The 15,905-nt window shown below is 40.0% G+C and overlaps 1 protein-coding gene across 2 annotated transcripts in view; it reads right to left on the bottom strand.

Annotated features, from left to right (window-relative positions):
* The window catches only part of LOC122922229 (tight junction protein ZO-2-like), a 48,272-nt gene that overhangs the window by 12,044 nt on the left and 20,323 nt on the right, over positions 1 to 15,905 (bottom strand). For both annotated transcript variants that reach the window (XM_044272788.1, XM_044272779.1), the window contains exons 2-8: positions 15,809 to 15,862; positions 15,215 to 15,339; positions 14,068 to 14,170; positions 10,475 to 11,138; positions 10,276 to 10,379; positions 8,602 to 8,755; positions 659 to 721 (exon numbers count right to left, since the gene is read on the bottom strand). In XM_044272788.1, the coding sequence (XP_044128723.1) occupies positions 669 to 721; positions 8,602 to 8,755; positions 10,276 to 10,379; positions 10,475 to 11,138; positions 14,068 to 14,170; positions 15,215 to 15,339; positions 15,809 to 15,853 (1,248 nt within the window). In that variant the 5' untranslated portion in view covers positions 15,854 to 15,862 and the 3' untranslated portion in view covers positions 659 to 668. The remainder of the gene's footprint in view (positions 1 to 658; positions 722 to 8,601; positions 8,756 to 10,275; positions 10,380 to 10,474; positions 11,139 to 14,067; positions 14,171 to 15,214; positions 15,340 to 15,808; positions 15,863 to 15,905) is intronic.

Below are 15,905 nucleotides of genomic sequence, written 5' to 3'. Positions count from 1 at the left end.
CATTTAAAAATGTATTTATTTTTCTCTTTACTATTGATTCTTCCTGTAACTGGGGATGACATAGTAGCCTTAGTTACAGCAAGAACTCTGCCCTCAAAGACGCTGTACAGCAGTAAACTATGCTGTACAGCCTCACTGCAGGGCTGACCGAGGTCTCAAGAAGACCCGGCAGCTCCTCCAATCTCCCGGTGGTCACATGACTGCGGGGCTGGAGTAGGAAGAGGCATTGCGCTTCCTATCTGTATATTCAGCACTGGGCTCCCCGCTCAGCAGCTGCAATCTCTGAATGGACGTTCCAGAAGGTCCATTCAGAGATAGACTATAAACGTCATGAAACCGAACCGAATAAACTGACATAAACAAAGTGCCGTTGGTTAATCAGGCTGATGTTTTTTTTTGTGTTTTTTCAGTTATCGGCCCAGGCCTAGCATCAATCTTGTAGTGCAAGTTTGCATAGGGCCTTGTTAGACATGGTCAATACTTTTTTTTTTTTTTTTTTTGCTTGTATGAAAATACAACAATGACTGGTTCACTTGCTTACAATCACTAAGCGTCCTCTCAGTTAGAAGTACAGGAACCAGGAGGCAAGATTTCCCAGCCCACCTTACTCTGTAAACTATGCATCGCAAATACATTCTAAATCCATGAGAAAGCAAACCTTTTTTTGTTCATTGCTCCTTAGATCTTGGATTTCTTCTTTTGTTTGTATATGGTGGATCATCTAAAAGTAAATATGTGAATGTTAATACAGAGATGTCAAATTAAAAGCAAGCAAACTGAAAAGAAACAGGATGTCGTGAGGTAAAACGTACATCATTTATGAATAAATCAGTAAAATCCTGCCAACTGTGTATCAAAGACAAGATTTGTTGGCTTATTTCTTAAATATGCACTCCCCCCCAAAAAATTATTCTCTGACCTGTTGGAAAGGTACATGATGTAATCTGTAGTGAAGGCAATTTTCTTACCAGTGACTGTATTTGCTAGCTCCTCCCTTCTGATCCTCAGATGTGTCATGTGACCAACACTCTGCCTCTCCAACTGACACAGGACAGGAAGTCAGTTACTTCTCTATTTATTCCTATGGGACTGACAAGGAGGCTTCCAAAGGAATACATAGAGAAACTGACTTCCTGTCCATACATAATATCCTGTTGAAGAGTCAATGTTGGTTACATGACACAGCTGAGGATCAGAAGAGAGTGAATAACTCACAAATACAGTCACTAGTAAAATTACCTTCACTACAGTTTACATCATGCGCACTTCTAATACATCAGAGAATAAACATTTTTGTGGGAGTCAGAGGTCGCAATAACGCCTGTACAAGAGTCATTGACGCCTTGCCATATTACTCCCAGGAAAAAGTCTATGGTGTACCAATACGCCTTAGACTTTTCCACCTCATTCATCAGTGCAGGGCACGCTGTGACCAATAGCAAAGCTTCATACAGTACACTATATCCAGGTGTTACTGTAACATCAACAAATTATCAAAAGTATTGATGTTTTTCATAAAGCAGCATGCAGTAGATATGGGATACTTCAGGGTGTTTCTTTCCCATAGGTTCCTTCAGAGGAACAGAAAAAAGTGTGTTTAAAATGTAAAAAGAAAATAAAAAAACGGCACCACAATGGTTTGAAATTTATGAATTTTTTTCAAGTGTTTAAAAATGCCAAAAAATAATAGCATAAGGAGGAGATCTAAAGCGCTTTACAAAAGGCACTGTAAATTGCAATCAGATACAAAGACAAACCAACCACACTGTTCCTCATAGTTTTAACAGGAATCTCTGTATAAGTGAGGTCAAAACTGGTTGAAAGACAACCTGGAGGGTAGGTATAGTGCATATTTTATATCAAGTATAGGACGGCTCTACCTCCTGGTTTGGGATGGCCAGGTGCACCTATCTGATGTCGCACTCAAGGCACCTAAGTAGTAAATCAAAAAGAAAGGATGGGCACTCTAATATCCGGAACCAAAAAGTTTAATATAATCACAATATTAGTACATATATAAAATAAAGATATGTAAGATTGTTCCAATCAGAAATGTATACGTGGACAATCTGTTAAATATCTTCAATAAGTATATAGGAAACAGGCCTGTCACCATAAAATAGACTACACAATAAAATCTTACAAATGATAAATTAAAATACTGATAGTAGCCGCTGGAAATCCGTAATAAGCTAGTGCAGGTTAAATGGAAATGGAACCGCTGGTGGTTGCCCAGTCAGATCCACTCAATCTGCAGACAAGTAGAGACTCCTAAGGTAGTGGAGTGTTGACCGAGCAATTATATTCAGTATACCTATTGTCTGTACAATAAATAAATGTGAACAATCACAAAATCCCAATGTGCTAATAATAAAGAAACAATCCTAATAGTAATGTGAATAATAGAAAAAATTTGAGAAAGGAATCCAAGAAAAATCCAAGAAAAATCCGAAGTGCAATCTCATGTGCTTAATCCAAATCCATCTGTATAAATGAATATTCAGCATGCATAAAAATGTTGAAGCATTAAATCTGGTGTGTTGAATTACTGTGCTTGAAATGATAAGTGAATGTTCAATTGCTACAGTCTTTCTTAAATTGCCCACAAATCGCAGAGGTTCAACAGTTTTAGCGATACAATACTGTAATATCTGTGGCCGCTTGCATATGGATGTAACTTTGTGTTCCAATGTTACAGTCTCGGTGGTTTCAGTTTGCCACTGTAGGCACAATTACCTAGCAGAGGACTATAATGCCGGATGTTCGGTGATATTCGCTACTATCTAAGGTGTCATGCGATGCAATGGTACTCACGCTTGGTCGTGTCCGGTCTGTGGCATGAGTGCAAGGCACGCTTACCTTGCAGGCGCAGATTACGAGATTGCCTTACTAGTATATCCCGGATCTGTATAGTCCACTTTGGCTGTTTATAGAGGTCCGGTAGAAGTCTCTCTCTGTTTTCGCCGTAGTTGGTTCCCAGTTTGCACTTTTCTTTGCAATGGGCGTTTCTCCTATCCTTCACATCGCCCGAGCAGCTAGTTTGATAGCACCGGCTGTGTTATATTAACCGTAGGTTACCAGACTATGGCCAATAGATCTGGAGTTAGTTTTTTCCGGTGAAAGCGCTTTCTCTAGATAACAGTTCTATTGTTCATCTAGTTTTGCCGGTATATTGCCAGGGTCCAATACTTTATCTTTCCACGCCAGACGCGTTTCGAAGGTTAGGCTACCTTCTTCCTCAGTGGCTTTAGTAAGAACTGTCTGGCTTTCCGGCTTTTATTCCTCTGGCTATCAGAAGGGCTCTCTGTTAACCCTGAAATGGATCTTGTGGATCTGGAACCTTTTTTATCATGTTGCATTTTCATTATATTTCCTTTGCGGTATTTAAGGGTTCATGCGTTTTTTGCTCCACATTTATTTCAGCTTATCTCCAATAATTTTGATAGGTTACTTTTGTGAAAGCTAATTATATTCTCACATTTGTTGGGTTCTTATTTCCAATATATATTGGAGAGTCATGCATCCCAGCAGCAAATATATATTTGTTATTATATCAATAGTCATGTACAGAATGATCACATAACCATGTTCTAACATATCATTTAAGGTGACCAAGGGAGTATAAGGTCGCTGATAGCACTTGCTTATGTGGTATATATAAGTAATCATAGTATACATCACTCGATAATTTTTATACAAAAAGTCAAAAATAACTACATATTATGTAAGATAAAAACCAATAAAATTTATTCAATTTTTATAAAATATAAAATCTTATTAAAAGACATATATAGGTATTCATGTGAATGAATTAGGGAGATATATGAAGGACTGAACGGATGGTGCCCTTAGTGTAAAATCTGGGATACAATCACTAACCCCATATATTTCATTAGTCCTGAGGAGTGCAGTTTCTAATAGGTCGCTGACCTTTCATGATGTAATTGGGCTGGGAGCCCATCGGCCAGGAGGGGTCACAGTGCTGATAATCAGCCAGACTGGTACCCCCCATGATCCAAGGGCACCCAACCCATTAAAGGAATCCGAAGATTTCGAGTTCGGCGTTGAGTCCGGCTGGTGCCAGGCTGCCGAACTCGAAAATTCTCCTTGATTCCGCCCTGGACATTCGGGCGATATGGTTCCCTCCCCTCCAGTGCCGATCTAACTGTTCGAAGGCTGCAAATTTCATGGTTTTTGGGTCCTGGTTGTGGACCAGTTTAAAGTGTCTGGACAATACGTGCTTATCATATCCCTTTTTAATATTATTTATATGTTCCGCTATTCTTACTTTTAGTGGTCTTTTAGTTCTTCCTATGTATTGTTTGCCACACGTGCATTCAATTACATATATAACGTTTGAGCTATTACATGTCAAGAGTTTTTTAATTTCAACGGAGAAGGTGTTTTGAGTTGAGTTCACTCGTGTAGTTTTCCTCGCAAAAGATGTAATTTTGCAGTTCGCACAGCATCCACATCTGTGGAATCCGCTTCTTTTGAGCCAGTTGTTAATAGATCCGTTGGCTCCTATTTTCTGTTTAATAGATGGCGCTATTTTTAAGCCCAGATTGGGTGCTTTAGTATATACTATCTCCGGTACTAGCGGAACTAAAGGGCCTATGATTTTGTCCTTCTGGATCAGATGCCAGTGGTTTTTAATGATCCGCTCGATTTTTTTATGTTGTATGTTATAAGGTAATATTATACGGAACTTTTCTTCACTGGTTTTTGTCTCAATATCAATCTGATTGGGCACAAAGAACTGGTTTCTGTCCATTTCCCTGACTTTTTGTAAAGCTTTATCCACCACTGTATCTGGATAATTTTTAGCCAGGAATTGTTCCCTCATGTTGGTAGCTTCCTCTTCAAATGTATCCTCATTAGTGCAGTTCCTCTTAATCCTCCGAAATTGTCCTTTAGGTATGTTCATCAACCATGAAGGCAGATGACAACTGGAATAGAGGATAAAGCTGTTTTTTGCCACTTTTTTCTGGTAAGTGGTACACACATAGTGATCCACTTGAGTGGTAATCAATAGATCAAGGAACTCTGTATGCTCTTGGTTGATATTTGAAGTAAATTTGAGGTTATAATCATTATTATTGATGGCACAGTGGGAACTAGAGACCATATCACCCAAGCTGGGGTCGGATCTGGTGCTCTGGCAGCGCTTTATCGATGATGTCATCTTTATCTGGCAGGGCGATGAAGGGGACTTATCTTCCTTCTTAGAAGAGATCAATAATAATGATTATAACCTCAAATTTACTTCAAATATCAACCAAGAGCATACAGAGTTCCTTGATCTATTGATTACCACTCAAGTGGATCACTATGTGTGTACCACTTACCAGAAAAAAGTGGCAAAAAACAGCTTTATCCTCTATTCCAGTTGTCATCTGCCTTCATGGTTGATGAACATACCTAAAGGACAATTTCGGAGGATTAAGAGGAACTGCACTAATGAGGATAAATTTGAAGAGGAAGCTACCAACATGAGGGAACAATTCCTGGCTAAAAATTATCCAGATACAGTGGTGGATAAAGCTTTACAAAAAGTCAGGGAAATGGACAGAAACCAGTTCTTTGTGCCCAATCAGATTGATATTGAGACAAAAACCAGTGAAGAAAAGTTCCGTATAATATTACCTTATAACATACAACATAAAAAAATCGAGCGGATCATTAAAAACCACTGGCATCTGATCCAGAAGGACAAAATCATAGGCCCTTTAGTTCCGCTAGTACCGGAGATAGTATATACTAAAGCACCCAATCTGGGCTTAAAAATAGCGCCATCTATTAAACAGAAAATAGGAGCCAACGGATCTATTAACAACTGGCTCAAAAGAAGCGGATTCCACAGATGTGGATGCTGTGCGAACTGCAAAATTACATCTTTTGCGAGGAAAACTACACGAGTGAACTCAACTCAAAACACCTTCTCCGTTGAAATTAAAAAACTCTTGACATGTAATAGCTCAAACGTTATATATGTAATTGAATGCACGTGTGGCAAACAATACATAGGAAGAACTAAAAGACCACTAAAAGTAAGAATAGCGGAACATATAAATAATATTAAAAAGGGATATGATAAGCACGTATTGTCCAGACACTTTAAACTGGTCCACAACCAGGACCCAAAAACCATGAAATTTGCAGCCTTCGAACAGTTAGATCGGCACTGGAGGGGAGGGAACCATATCGCCCGAATGTCCAGGGCGGAATCAAGGAGAATTTTCGAGTTCGGCAGCCTGGCACCAGCCGGACTCAACGCCGAACTCGAAATCTTCGGATTCCTTTAATGGGTTGGGTGCCCTTGGATCATGGGGGGTACCAGTCTGGCTGATTATCAGCACTGTGACCCCTCCTGGCCGATGGGCTCCCAGCCCAATTACATCATGAAAGGTCAGCGACCTATTAGAAACTGCACTCCTCAGGACTAATGAAATATATGGGGTTAGTGATTGTATCCCAGATTTTACACTAAGGGCACCATCCGTTCAGTCCTTCATATATCTCCCTAATTCATTCACATGAATACCTATATATGTCTTTTAATAAGATTTAATATTTTATATTTTATAAAAATTGAATAAATTTTATTGGTTTTTATCTTACATAATATGTAGTTATTTTTGACTTTTTGTATAAAAATTATCGAGTGATGTATACTATGATTACTTATATATACCACATAAGCAAGTGCTATCAGCGACCTTATACTCCCTTGGTCACCTTAAATGATATGTTAGAACATGGTTATGTGATCATTCTGTACATGACTATTGATATAATAACAAATATATATTTGCTGCTGGGATGCATGACTCTCCAATATATATTGGAAATAAGAACCCAACAAATGTGAGAATATAATTAGCTTTCACAAAAGTAACCTATCAAAATTATTGGAGATAAGCTGAAATAAATGTGGAGCAAAAAACGCATGAACCCTTAAATACCGCAAAGGAAATATAATGAAAATGCAACATGATAAAAAAGGTTCCAGATCCACAAGATCCATTTCAGGGTTAACAGAGAGCCCTTCTGATAGCCAGAGGAATAAAAGCCGGAAAGCCAGACAGTTCTTACTAAAGCCACTGAGGAAGAAGGTAGCCTAACCTTCGAAACGCGTCTGGCGTGGAAAGATAAAGTATTGGACCCTGGCAATATACCGGCAAAACTAGATGAACAATAGAACTGTTATCTAGAGAAAGCGCTTTCACCGGAAAAAACTAACTCCAGATCTATTGGCCATAGTCTGGTAACCTACGGTTAATATAACACAGCCGGTGCTATCAAACTAGCTGCTCGGGCGATGTGAAGGATAGGAGAAACGCCCATTGCAAAGAAAAAGTGCAAACTGGGAACCAACTACGGCGAAAACAGAGAGAGACTTGTGACCTGCTACCGGACCTCTATAAACAGCCAAAGTGGACTATACAGATCCGGGATATACTAGTAAGGCAATCTCGTAATCTGCGCCTGCAAGGTAAGCGTGCCTTGCACTCATGCCACAGACCGGACACGACCAAGCGTGAGTACCATTGCATCGCATGACACCTTAGATAGTAGCGAATATCACCGAACATCCGGCATTATAGTCCTCTGCTAGGTAATTGTGCCTACAGTGGCAAACTGAAACCACCGAGACTGTAACATTGGAACACAAAGTTACATCCATATGCAAGCGGCCACAGATATTACAGTATTGTATCGCTAAAACTGTTGAACCTCTGCGATTTGTGGGCAATTTAAGAAAGACTGTAGCAATTGAACATTCACTTATCATTTCAAGCACAGTAATTCAACACACCAGATTTAATGCTTCAACATTTTTATGCATGCTGAATATTCATTTATACAGATGGATTTGGATTAAGCACATGAGATTGCACTTCGGATTTTTCTTGGATTTTTCTTGGATTCCTTTCTCAAATTTTTTCTATTATTCACATTACTATTAGGATTGTTTCTTTATTATTAGCACATTGGGATTTTGTGATTGTTCACATTTATTTATTCTACAGACAATAGGTATACTGAATATAATTGCTCGGTCAACACTCCACTACCTTAGGAGTCTCTACTTGTCTGCAGATTGAGTGGATCTGACTGGGCAACCACCAGCGGTTCCATTTCCATTTAACCTGCACTAGCTTATTACGGATTTCCAGCGGCTACTATCAGTATTTTAATTTATCATTTGTAAGATTTTATTGTGTAGTCTATTTTATGGTGACAGGCCTGTTTCCTATATACTTATTGAAGATATTTAACAGATTGTCCACGTATACATTTCTGATTGGAACAATCTTACATATCTTTATTTTATATATGTACTAATATTGTGATTATATTAAACTTTTTGGTTCCGGATATTAGAGTGCCCATCCTTTCTTTTTGATATAGTGCATATTTTGTCTCAGGTTTAAACTTTGAAATACTGGGGGAAAAAAACATGAAAAACGGTCATAACATACAATGCAAATCCGGCCAAATCGTAAGAGACAAATGCTATTGGCGAATAAACCAGGAAAGGAAAGAGACATTTGTATAAATGAAATATTAGGAAATAAGTATGAAACCTCATCTCACCTTCCATTTCGGAATCACTGTCTTCCACATATGGCAAGTTTATCAGAGTCTGTCGTTTGTCCCTTAGGACAACTAGCTGCAGCTTCCCTCTTGATTTTTCGATCAATGCCTGGGCTTCAGTTAAAGACATGTTCTCTGTCAAAATGCCATTTATCTGAAAATAAACAGGATGTTGTGAGCTAAAACATGCATTATTTATGAATAAATCAGTAAAATCCTGCCCATTTTGTATCAAAGACAAGATCATTTGTTGGCTTATTTAAGGGCAGTCTACTTGAAGATGGGTATGAAATGCCATTTTTACGATTTTTGTGCTTCTTAGGATAGGATAGCATAGGTCAGCCAACTCTGGAACTCCAGCTGTGGTGAAGCTGGGATTTGTAGTTTCCCAACAGCTTGAGTGCCAGAGGTTGCTCCACCATGGGATAGGTCAGCAGTAAAAAGATCTCAGAAAACCCTTTTAAGTATTTAAAACATGATATGTTCTCTAACTTGTAAGGCCCAAAAATAGCTATGTCTCTAAGGGGTTTAATAAAAAAATAAAAATAAACCCTTATGTAATATACAACAGGTACAAATACACAGCCAAAAAAATGGCAAGATTTTTTAAGGATTGCTAATGTCCATGCAGATTTTACAGTTAGAAATTGTGCATGGTAACAGAGGTTCTGGTTGCTGTTCAGCTAGGCAGAGACCACTACGTGACTCGAACTACGGTATGGATGGGTGACCAACTGACTTCATTCAAAGTTTTTAACTAATGGGTATAGCTTTAAGCCCTTTTACGCGGGCTGTGGATTGGGACAATTACTGGAAATGAACATTCCCTCGAATGCTCATTCCTGATAACTGGCCTGTGTAAAGGTGCCACCATTCACCAAATGCCCATTTGTCAGGTGATCACATCTTTCACGTGGCACCATAAATTCTCATTTATGGGAGCACACCACCCTTTGTAAAGCTCGCAAACAAGGAAGCTTTTGATCACAGTAAAAAAAATTCAAGGTAATTACAATCGTTCATCACTATACATCACCGATCATTGCTCCATGTAAATGCAGTTAATAAGTGGGTAATAATTTTGAATGAACTTGGTCCTGGTCACTGCCCCCTGTGTCGGTCTGTGTAAAAGGGACCTTAGTCTTAATGTACTCTAATAGACAGAAGGTTGTACTTATGTTTTCTCTAAAACTATTTGAGTGCATCTCTGCGGCGATCAAAAAACATACAATTTGACCCCCAAATACACTGGACAATACTGGAATAAAATTTAAAAAAAATCAGCAGTCAGAGATACAGAAGTATGTGCATATTGACCTGACAGTTTTCACATGGTTGCACAGATCAGTTGTGCTTTCTGCAAATTGCAGCCTCTGAGAAGATCTAGTAAATGATTAACACTGGAGGACTTTCCAAAGCACTTCTGGTGAAAACACATGAGACATGAAGGAGACATAAGGGCCACTGCTCTGGGCCACCGACGGTGGAATTTTTCTACATATTCCATATGGTAGTCTTAGTCACCAAGTGCATTAATGTGAAAATCCCAGCCTAAGTGGAGAAGCGCAGTAATATTTATATCATGCAGTCTGGTCACTTTAGACATAATAAATAGACTGATAAGACCCGTTAAAGAAAATTAAAGTAGAGATATGCCAAAACCATCAAGTCTACCTTTAGCACTATATCTCCTTCATGCAAATTGCCATCTTTTGCTGCTAAACCGGTGTTGGTCAATCCTTTAATATAGATCTGACTGCCAAGGCGAAGACCATATTCTGAAAAATAAATGAGAAGATGCATAAGTATGAACTAAATCCAAATATATTAGAGAGATATATATATATCTTTCTCTATCTAAAGTAATTCTTACCCTCATTTGATTTCTTCTTAGTTAACAGGACACTATTAGTGTTTGAATCCCCATACCCTTGAGGGGTTGGGCTGCGGGACTGAAGCCTATCTCGACTGCGGCTTTTCTGAATGTTTTGGTCGTATCCAATCTCTGCTGAAGATCTTCTATACTGAGGATCTGGACTATACTGTGCATTTCTATCCAAGGTCCTTCCGCGACTGCCATCTCTTCCGTAACTTCGAGGATCATCTAAGTCACGATCAAGGCTCCTGCCACGGCTTCGCTCTCTTCGGTATCCACTATCCTCATCCAGACCACGTTCTATACTTCTGCCACGACTATGATCTCTTCTATACATCTGCTCATCATCAAGCCCACGATCTATACTTCTGCCACGGCTATAATCTTGCCTAAGTCCATAACCCACATTAAGATCTTGGTCAACACTTTTTGCTCTGGTTCCATAGCCCCTTTGATCTCGTTCATAATATGGGCCCTTGTCTTGGTCTCTTCGGAAGCCTCTATCTGGACTGGGATCTCTGCTTCGAGATCCCCCATATCCACTCCTATCGCTGTATGCACTGTAGGCAGTTCGGCGCTCATAATCTTCATCCATTACATCCAGGGAAGGTTCTGATTTGCTTGGAAGACCAATCAGTACCCTTCGTGGCCTTCTTACTACCTGCAATATTTAAAAGCAGCTTAACACTTTACTTCATGTGTTATTTTAAAGGGAGTCTTTCACCTAAAATGACCATTATACACCACAAACATGATGATATCCATTACATTCCCCATATTATAATCTTACCTTTCATATTGCTGTCCGTCGCCTATTCTCTCTTAAAAACGCTTTTAATCCATATGCTAAATAGGTTCTGAAGGTGCCCAGGGGCGGCGTTTATGCGGCCGGTGCCCAGGCTCCACGGCGCTGTTCAAATCAAACCCCTCCCCTTTCACCCCTCTGGCCCGCCCTCGGTTCTTGAGATAGCATCCTTCAGTCAATGACAAATCCGGCGCCTGCGCACTCCATTACCCACTAGGGCAGAGGCAGCAGAGCGTTTAATCCGCATGCGCCGGCCCGATCTAGCCGGCGGAAGTAAACTGCCAAAATATCGGGATGTACGGGCCGGCGCATGCGGATTAAACGCTCTGCTGCCTCTGCCCTAGTGGGTAATGGAGTGCGCAGGCGCAGGCGCCGGATTTGTCATTGACTGAAGGATGCTATCTCAAGAACCGAGGGCGGGCCAGAGGGGTGAAAGGGGAGGGGTTTGATTTGAACAGCGCCGTGGAGCCTGGGCACCGGCCGCATAAACGCCGCCCCTGGGCACCTTCAGAACCTATTTAGCATATGGATTAAAAGCGTTTTTAAGAGAGAATAGGCGACGGACAGCAATATGAAAGGTAAGATTATAATATGGGGAATGTAATGGATATCATCATGTTTGTGGTGTATAATGGTCATTTTAGGTGAAAGACTCCCTTTAAATTAAACTAATATTTGATTTATTTGTTGCATTTTTTCCTCCTTTAAAACAGTTCGGATATGAACATAAAATACTTGTTTCCGGCAAAGGCTTCCTTATCATTTAGAAGGGATAGATAGATATAGATATAGATATAGATATATATATATATAGCCAAAAATATCCTATTGTATCCGGCATTTGCACCAGCTCTCTGCTTCTGGTTTGTATGTTAAGTGTTGCTTCAGTCCAAAGAAATGTTAAAGCCACTGGAACAATGACCACATTATGTAATACATCATATGGACATTTATTTCCTGCTTTCTTGAAGTCCATGCTCTAACAGCATCTTGTGAATACACCTTTATAATCACTGTTTAACAAGTGCAAATAATTCTGGACTTTGATACTGGGGAAACGGTTGTCTCCTGGTAGTATTTTTATTTAGAAGGATTTCTAAATTAAAATTCTTCAGTATGTTTTCACTTAGGAAACGTAACACCTAATGCCATGTGTAGCAAATTATAAATTTATTGACCTTGTGCAATTACCAACGATAGGTGCCAAACACAAGGCCAAGGGGCGCCCCTGAATTGGCCAGAACCATGCTGACTTGTAGAGCAGTATCACAGTTAATGGCTTACGGTAAAATGTAATTTAGCTGCATAACCATATAGCCATTAAAGGGATACTCCACCCCCCCCCCATATGCCCAGACCCCTCACACACAATGTACTTCCCTTGCTACCGGGCACCCGCGTCGCTTCTTCAGCCTGCACAACCGCTGCTGCTTCTCCCCGTGCACGGATGAAACATTTGGGGAGCGAGGTAAGTACAATGTGTCTGTGAGAGGCCCGGGCATGTGGGGGGCATTTCAGAGGTCGGATAACCCCCTAACAATGAATCTGCATTTAACTGCAACGAATTTCAGAACTGCGACAAGTAGAACGGCGCAGTTTTGTCCACAATGTTTGAACCCAGCCTAAGGGTACATCCACACAGTGGAAAAAGATGCAGCTTTTTTTTTTTTTTTTTTGAAGGTTCCACTACAAAGACTGCAAAAATAAATGTAATAGATCTATTGTAATAAAAGGGCGAAATCCGCAGTGTAAATTGTCATGCTGTGATTTCAAACCTGCCCCGCGGGTTAATTTATCACACAATTTTCTTATGCAGCTTGTAGAGGGGTTCTTAAAATTTCATCCACTTTGGTATTACACAACACTGCAAATCTGCCACACTAAGATCAGTGGCGGCAAATCCGCAGGTACCACAGTGCAGCACAAAATACTGCCCAAGCAAAACCAGATACCACAGTGCAGCACAAAATACTGCCCAAGCAGAACCGGATACCACAGTGCAGCACAAAATACTGCCTAAATTAATTAACACAGAAGCATCAGATCTTTTTGTACATGGCTTTTGGCCAAGAGGAGGGTTTAGGTGGCCCTCTGGGCATCGACCCACCGGGAAATTTCCCTGTAGGGTCTATGGCCAGTCTGGCCCCGATTATACTGTTAGTACTGTCACAGCTCCCCCACCCTGCAGAATGATCTCTGCACAGGTCTCATGTCTTTACTCAATTTTTTTCAGGGAGCAAGGTGACCAAAAAACAGCGATTTTGGAATTTCTTTTCATTGTGCAGGGTAAATACTTTTGTTTTAATAGTTCTGACAGTTTCAGAAGCAGCAAAACTAATTATGTTCCACTACAGTCTATTGTAGGTGGCTGCCACAACAACCAATTGACACCCCGTGATTTTGCTGCGGGGATAGGCGATCAGAGGACAGGGGAATTTGAGGTGTTAAATGACTGTGAGCGGGTGTCAGATACCCGCCACATATGATGTAAATGTATGTCAAAGGTCAGGAAGGGTTTAATTTGAAGCGGTCTGACGATTACTGGTTACCATTGCTCTCACTTCGAAGACCTTTAAATGATTAATCATAATGGGGGAAATGGATGGGCTAGCCCCTCTCTGCTAAGTGATGGTGGTCCACAAAAGGGGACCCTTCTACTGTTATGATCTCCAGTACATATGGAAAGGGTTCTGCTGTATGAGACAAAAACATTTTGATATCCATGAGGCTGAAAATTAGCAAGGATAGGATTAGGCTTAAAATGAAAAATAATTGCTCTATTTACCAGAACTGCAGTTTTCCCACATTTTCTTAACTGCTGAACTGCAAATGAATGTGGCACATTTTCCAGGAGGGTTCCATTAACCATAACCACACGATCATTCTCGCTTTAAAGAAAACATAAGAAAACCATAATCAATAAAACACTCCATTTTCGCATTAGGGCTCATGCATGCGGCCGTGTCAGTATTGCAGATAAGTTCCATGTGCAATCTGCATTTTTCTCACTCCCATTGCTAGAAATTATTTTCATCAACAATATAGAGACAGGAAATCTCTTTAAAAACAAAACAAAAAACACTGCTTACCATTCAGCTGTAAGGAATAATCAGATGTGAATCTATACAGGCGAACCCCCCCGGTACCCCAGTGTGCTGCTGAGAAGAGGAGGAGATGGAATATCTGTCCATATAACTTTCTCCTATGATCCATTTCTGATTTTGGCTTCAAAAACTGCATCTAAAAACCTGATTGTGTGGGGGCAGCCTTGTCTTTCCAGATACAAAATTAATGACTTGACAAAATGAACAAGTCAGGCGTTTTCTGGGAAGTGACTCTTGGAGAACTAAAGGGCGCTTTCACACGAGCGCTATTTATTTCTGTTCTTCTGCTCCGTCATAGGAGCAGAAGAACGAAAATAACATACGTGCCGGATTTGGCACATACTTTAACTCACAGAAACAGAGCCTAATAGATCCCATTGACTATAATAGTTCTGTTCGGGAGAATGTTTGTTTGTTTTTTGCACGCAAGACTTTTCTTTCTGCAATTTTTGAAGACACCTATAACAGAGGACCTGAATGGAGCTTCTGCACACATGTGAACGTAGCCTTAAATGTATAACTTTGAACACTGATAAACAGGAAGCATTTATGAACAAATAACTCAGTCTCCAGTCTGAAACTAGATTAAACCAGCAGTGTAATCCATAAAATAAAATAGGAAGCATACCATACTAAATATATATATAAAAATACCAATGTAAGGTTCTCTTTATGCTGGCTCATGTTCAGCACAATTACTGCAAATTAATAAAATGAACGATCACCTTCCCAACAATTCCCTGCTCCATCTCGCCGTGTAAAGGGTCCTTCACGCTAAAAATTCTTATAGTCTATATGTATTCATAAGAAAAAAATAAATGCACATACTGCAAGCGACCATCTGCAGGTCCTCCTTGAAGGACATCAGAAATCACGATGGAGTTGTCACCATTGTTAAAATGTGGATTGTCTCTTCCTCCTGAAACAGCAATGCCAAATCCTTTCTTTGGATCCTAAGGTACATACAATAAAAAAAAGGAGCAGATTTTAAAGTAATGGCAGCAGTCACAAATTTACGCAAAGCGTACTTCACTTTTTTGTGGAAGTTGTTACAGTTACTACACGCAAGGCCAATTTTAGACAGAGGCATGAAATAGATTAGTGTGACGTACAAGAGATTTTTATTTGTGCCCCTTTGTTGTCTTTCCTATTATATCCCTTTGGCTGGATCCACACAAAGAAAACACCACCAAAAGTGAATGTAGAAAAATTCCATAAAAGCACTCCAGTGCAGCAATGCGGCCTTGTATACTGCTACACTGCATATAATAAAGTAATCTGCATTCTTGGCTAAAACCAGACTTTTCTTCTCAGACCAGCACCTTCATCATCCATCAGTTTAAAACCTCATCCTTGCAGGAATCTTCGCCACATTAAGGTCGTTGTTCAGAGATAGTAAAATACAGTATATGGGGGACTCACCTTTTGTATTGTCACGGTGTATTGTTCCCAATTTGCGTCTTCCATTCCATACCCCTAGAACACATAATTCCGCGTGAGTACATGTACAGTATTAAAG

This window comes from Bufo gargarizans, chromosome 1, assembly GCF_014858855.1.
Source record: "Bufo gargarizans isolate SCDJY-AF-19 chromosome 1, ASM1485885v1, whole genome shotgun sequence".
NCBI lineage: Eukaryota > Metazoa > Chordata > Amphibia > Anura > Bufonidae > Bufo > Bufo gargarizans.
Note: the sequence above shows the minus strand (reverse complement) of the source record. Positions and strands in the feature narration are given on the sequence as shown.